This window comes from Mus caroli, chromosome 6 (genome assembly GCF_900094665.2).
Source record: "Mus caroli chromosome 6, CAROLI_EIJ_v1.1, whole genome shotgun sequence".
Taxonomy (NCBI): Eukaryota; Metazoa; Chordata; class Mammalia; order Rodentia; family Muridae; genus Mus; species Mus caroli.
The window spans coordinates 145,855,904-145,860,727 of NC_034575.1; the positions used below are offsets into that span (position 1 = coordinate 145,855,904).

At 43.3% G+C, this 4,824-nt stretch overlaps 1 protein-coding gene across 2 annotated transcripts in view; it reads left to right on the forward strand.

Annotated features, from left to right (window-relative positions):
* Far2 (fatty acyl-CoA reductase 2) overlaps positions 1–4,824 on the forward strand; it is a 106,239-nt gene that overhangs the window by 73,887 nt on the left and 27,528 nt on the right. For both annotated transcript variants that reach the window (XM_029478415.1, XM_021165348.2), the window contains one exon: positions 2,078–2,303. In XM_029478415.1, the coding sequence (XP_029334275.1) occupies positions 2,115–2,303 (189 nt within the window). In that variant the 5' untranslated portion in view covers positions 2,078–2,114. The remainder of the gene's footprint in view (positions 1–2,077; positions 2,304–4,824) is intronic.

Below are 4,824 nucleotides of genomic sequence, written 5' to 3' on the forward strand. Positions count from 1 at the left end.
TTTGCTAGGCCCCGGCATCGTCTCACAAGAGACAGCTATATTTGGGTCCTTTCAGCAAAATCTTGCTAGTGTATGCAATGGTGTCAGCGTTTAGACATGTTTGACTTCTTATTACAAACTCCGATGCCTTGCATGGTGGTCATGCCTCAACAGACAAACTTACATACTTATTCACATAAGTAGATACTCGGGTCATGCATTTAACCAACTTATTGAAATGGGGTTGGGGGAGGTGGCTCTGTGGTTAAGAGCACTACTGCTCTTCTAGAGGACTTGGGTTCAATTCCCAGCACAACTGTGTAACTGTAGTTCCAGCAGATCCAATGTTCTTTCTGTCCCCTGAGGACACCTGGTACATACATGGTACACACACATACACACACACACACATAAACTTTTAAAAACTATATTAAAATAATGGATTCAGAAACAATCTTTTTTTCTTTCACTTGTTAGACTTGGTTTTAAAAGATCAATGAGAAAACAGGAAGCATTCAGTATATACAAGCCAATAAATATAATAAACCACCTGATCATCTCAGGCAAAGGGGGGCCTTTGACAAAATCCACATGCCTTCATAATAAAAGTTCTGGAGAGACTAAGGGTACAGGGAACAAAGTCCAACATAATAAAGGCTATATATAACAAATTCACACCCAGCATCACCCCCAGATGGAGAGAAACTTGAAACAATCCCCTTAAAATCAGTAACAAGGCGGGGCTGTCAGTTCTCCCTGCTCCTTTTCATTATTGTTCTTGGAACACTACCTGGGGCAATAAAACAAGAGAAAGAAACTAAAGAGATATGCAGAGGGAAGAAGAAATCAAATGATCCCTATTTTCAGGTGATATGATCTGATAGATAAGAGATCCCCAAAATCCCACCAGAAAAGTTTTAAGAATGATCTATGTTTACCGAAGCGGCAGGATACAAAGTCAGCTTGTAAGCATCATTCTATACACCAACAACAAACAGGCCAGAAAGATAATCATGGGTACATTTTCATCACAAAAGCCTCAAAGAAATTGAGGTTACATTATCTAGGGGGGTAAAAGACCTCTACAATGAAAACCTCAAATCTCTGGAGAAGAGAGATTGGGGCAGACACTAGAAAAGAAGAAACAGCCTTCCTGAAATTGATCCTAGCAACAGAAAGCAGAGCTGTCCTGAGCGGCCAGATGGGAGAGTCTTCCTGGATCTTTGGGCTGCTGTCAGTCATCCCCACTCTAAGGATTGAAGAGAAAATGTAATTGCTCTTTTACAGCCCACAAAGGAGTGTTCACATCAGCAGCCAGAGTGCCCTGGGCCACCCCTGTCCTCAGCTAGCTTGTCAGATCTTCCCTATGTTCCTGCAAACAGCAGCCCCAAATGGCCTGGGCAGCCGCTGTGCCTGTTGCTCTTTCTAGGTACCCCAAAGCCAGTGGTTACAAGCTTCCCTTGTCAACCTGCTCTGCCTTTGTTGTGTACAATGGCTGAACCCACAGAATGGCCACCCATTTTCAGCCCAAGGAAGAACCCAAGGAGCAGGAATAACAGATAGGACTATGCTGTCTTCCCCAACATAGTTGCTAAATAAATCTGAAGTTGAAATACTAATTACATCATAATTTCTAAACATTTGATAGTGGTGTGAGCCCTGGTTTCTAATTTTAGAAGGTTGTTCTCATGTTTCCCTGCCTAAACCACCTTTATTCCTGCCCTTGTCTACCTTCAACTTAAAGTCACCATGTTTGACACTACCTCTATTGACATGGCCACATGTCAGTCTCCAGAGTATGCTATTCCCCAACCCCAGTCCGGTTTTCACTCACCACATTATAGTTAAAGGCCTCTCCATGTCTGTGTCTTCCATTAGACCGAGACTGTGTCACACCCTTTCTTTAACTAGTGTTCCTAGGACAAAGCCTAGGATGTAGAGCTGGTTCAGAAACACTGACTGGGGCGAGTCTTGCTCCCCAGAAGTCTGTGGTTCTCACAGTTGTTCTCTGTCCAGAACTTTGGAAAGCCCTGGACATATTGTAAGTGACGATAAATTTTAAAACATCTGAGATCTTAGCTTGCTTTTCTCTTTTCAGGACTCTCTTCCCAGAACCATACAGGAACGGAGGAATCATGTCCATGATCGCAGCTTTCTACAGCAACAAGTCTATCCTCATCACAGGGGCCACAGGCTTCCTGGGCAAGGTGCTCATGGAGAAGTTATTCCGTACCAGCCCCCACTTGAAAGTCATTTACATCCTCGTGAGACCCAAGTCTGGACAGACACTGCAGGAGAGGGTTTTTCAGATCCTCAACAGCAAGGTATGTCTTGTGGGGAGTGCTGTGTATGGTGAGCAATGCTTTGGGGCCAAGTGACTTGATACATGTCTCCTTACAGATCTATGATGGTTAGTGTTAACTATCCGGATCTAGACTCTCCGGGAGACAAGCCTCCAGGAACCCGTGAGCAGGCATGTAGGTCGTTGAGACATACCTGTGGAGGATTATCTTAATTAGGGTATTTGAGGCAGGAAGACCTCCCCATAATGAGTGGCACCATTTGCCGGGTTGGGATCTTGGACTGGGACAAGGATTTATAGCTCTCTACCCCATTTGTGGATACAATGTGACCAGTTCCTTCACGCTAGCCCCTGAAGCCTTGATTCCGTGGCTAGGATGGACTGTGCTTTGAACTGTGAGGTAAAGTAAACCTCCTCACCATCAAGTTGATCTTTTTGGGGTATTTTATCACAGCAACTATAGAAGAAATGAAGACAAACTCCCACCCATGGGCCAGAGCATACAGGGAACAGAAAAAGACCCAATAGTGAGACCTGAGGTGTTTTCCTCAGGTAGAGCAGAGGTGCTTACATTATATCTAGGGCAGGAAAAGAAATCAACTTTGTACTCTTTGTAATCATCTTTGAATCTGAAATGTTCCCATTGTTCTGTTTCGGGTACTTGTTCTCCATTGTGAAATTTGAGGTAAGGCCTGACTGGCAGAAGTGGCTCACTAGAAGGTGACCTTTGATGTTGATGGCACTGAGCAGCTCTGAACACCATTGCCCAATCTTAGCCCTCTCTTGGTGTCACAAGTGCAGTTCTGGTGGTATCCCTTTTAATTTCTTCTTGTCTCACAGCTATTGTCTGGGTGGTTGATGGTTCTAGAAGCCTAAGTATTCCGTAACTAGTCACCACTAGGCTTAGCTCTTGGATTTGCAAGGTGAAGAGCATTGGGAAGTAGAGAAAGCTTCTGATTGGTCCTACTCATTCCTTCCCAGACCAGAGAAACAGCCCAGCACGGAGAACTTGCCATAGTTGCCTAACCCACCCACATCTTGTTTATCTAATGGATCAATTAACAAAAGCAGTTTCACAGGGATTTGTGAGGATTAGATGAAATATCAATGCATAAAATACTGTGTTGCGTAATATAAAGATATTATCAATGACCTCAGTTCTTTCACCCAGAGAAGTTCTTTTGTTCATTATCCCTAAAGCTAGACTGTGGATTACCAGAACCAGTTTCACACACACACACACACACACACACACACACACACACACACACACATTCCCACACTTGCTCATTTATCAGTTGTAAGAGACAAAAAATAAAGATGAATCGGTGGCTTTTTAGTTATTGCTGTGCTTGAGATGGGGTCTTGCTCTGTGGCTTAGAATGACCTCAGACTATCTTCCTACCCTACCTCCCAAGGGCTGGAATTCCAAAGCCTTGTACCACCATGCCAGGATCATTAATCTCCAAGATTTCATAGATCTGTGATGTATCCATTCTCATTCGAATGTGTACTTAGCTAGCTATTGCTCTCTGGCTTATGTGAATTACAAACATGTGCTGAAATAGACAGCCTCCACTGTCCCTGAAAGCCAGCTGATAGGAGAGCCAATGTACCCAGCTATTTGGGATCCAAGGTGATCGATGGAAGTGTTGCCATCTTTTACTACAAGCCATTGATGTCTCCACAGATGACACTAGCAATGGGAACCAAGCTGGGACTGATTCTAGAGGAAAACTTATGGTCTGGGCAGGAGTAAGTTTCCATGCAGTACTGCCGCTGGGATACATCTCCCATGGCTAAGAAATACACACATGGCTACCAATGAGGAAATCCCCACTGTCTTCACTTTAGGTCACAAAATTCCTTTCTGTCCTAACATCTGTGCCATTCTTGAATCAGAGTCCATGATGCTAGGGAACTCTTAAAATTCAAATTTCATATACATCAGTAGGACAGAGATGGGGTAAATCATTTAAGAAATAAGAAAATTAGACAAAGAAAGTCATTTTAAATGCCAAGCAGCAAGACTGGGATATATCTATTAAGAGATATACTTGGTAGGAACTGAGAAGTCTCCTTGAGAAGGTAATATTGTGGAGTAAGAAGTAAGTCCCTTACCTGGTCTCTGACTGGACTCTCCAGAAAGAGGCCTCTTTACCATCACTTTTTGTGGCCAATTGCTCCACCTTCTGGAAGGTTCTTCTTTGCCCCCTCCACTACTGTGGTGGTTGAGGAAAATCCTCTTCTCCTTGTCTTTGGCAATGCATTCTTGGATCTGCAGCAGAAGAAGGGAGCCAGTGGATGTGTGCATATTTAGAGTTAGGTGTTCTGTGACCCTGAAAGAAAAAAGGAAACCTCATGGTTAGTGCATCATAGTGTCTGTCTGTTTGTCCCAAGTGAAAGACATGGATGGGGGGAGGAGGTGAAGAGGAAGTATAAGAAGGAATGAGAGGTTTGTTGTTGTTGTTGTTTGTTTGTTTTTATTTTGTTTTTTGTTTTTTGTTGTTGTTTGGTTGGTTTTTTTTTTTTTTTGGTTTTTT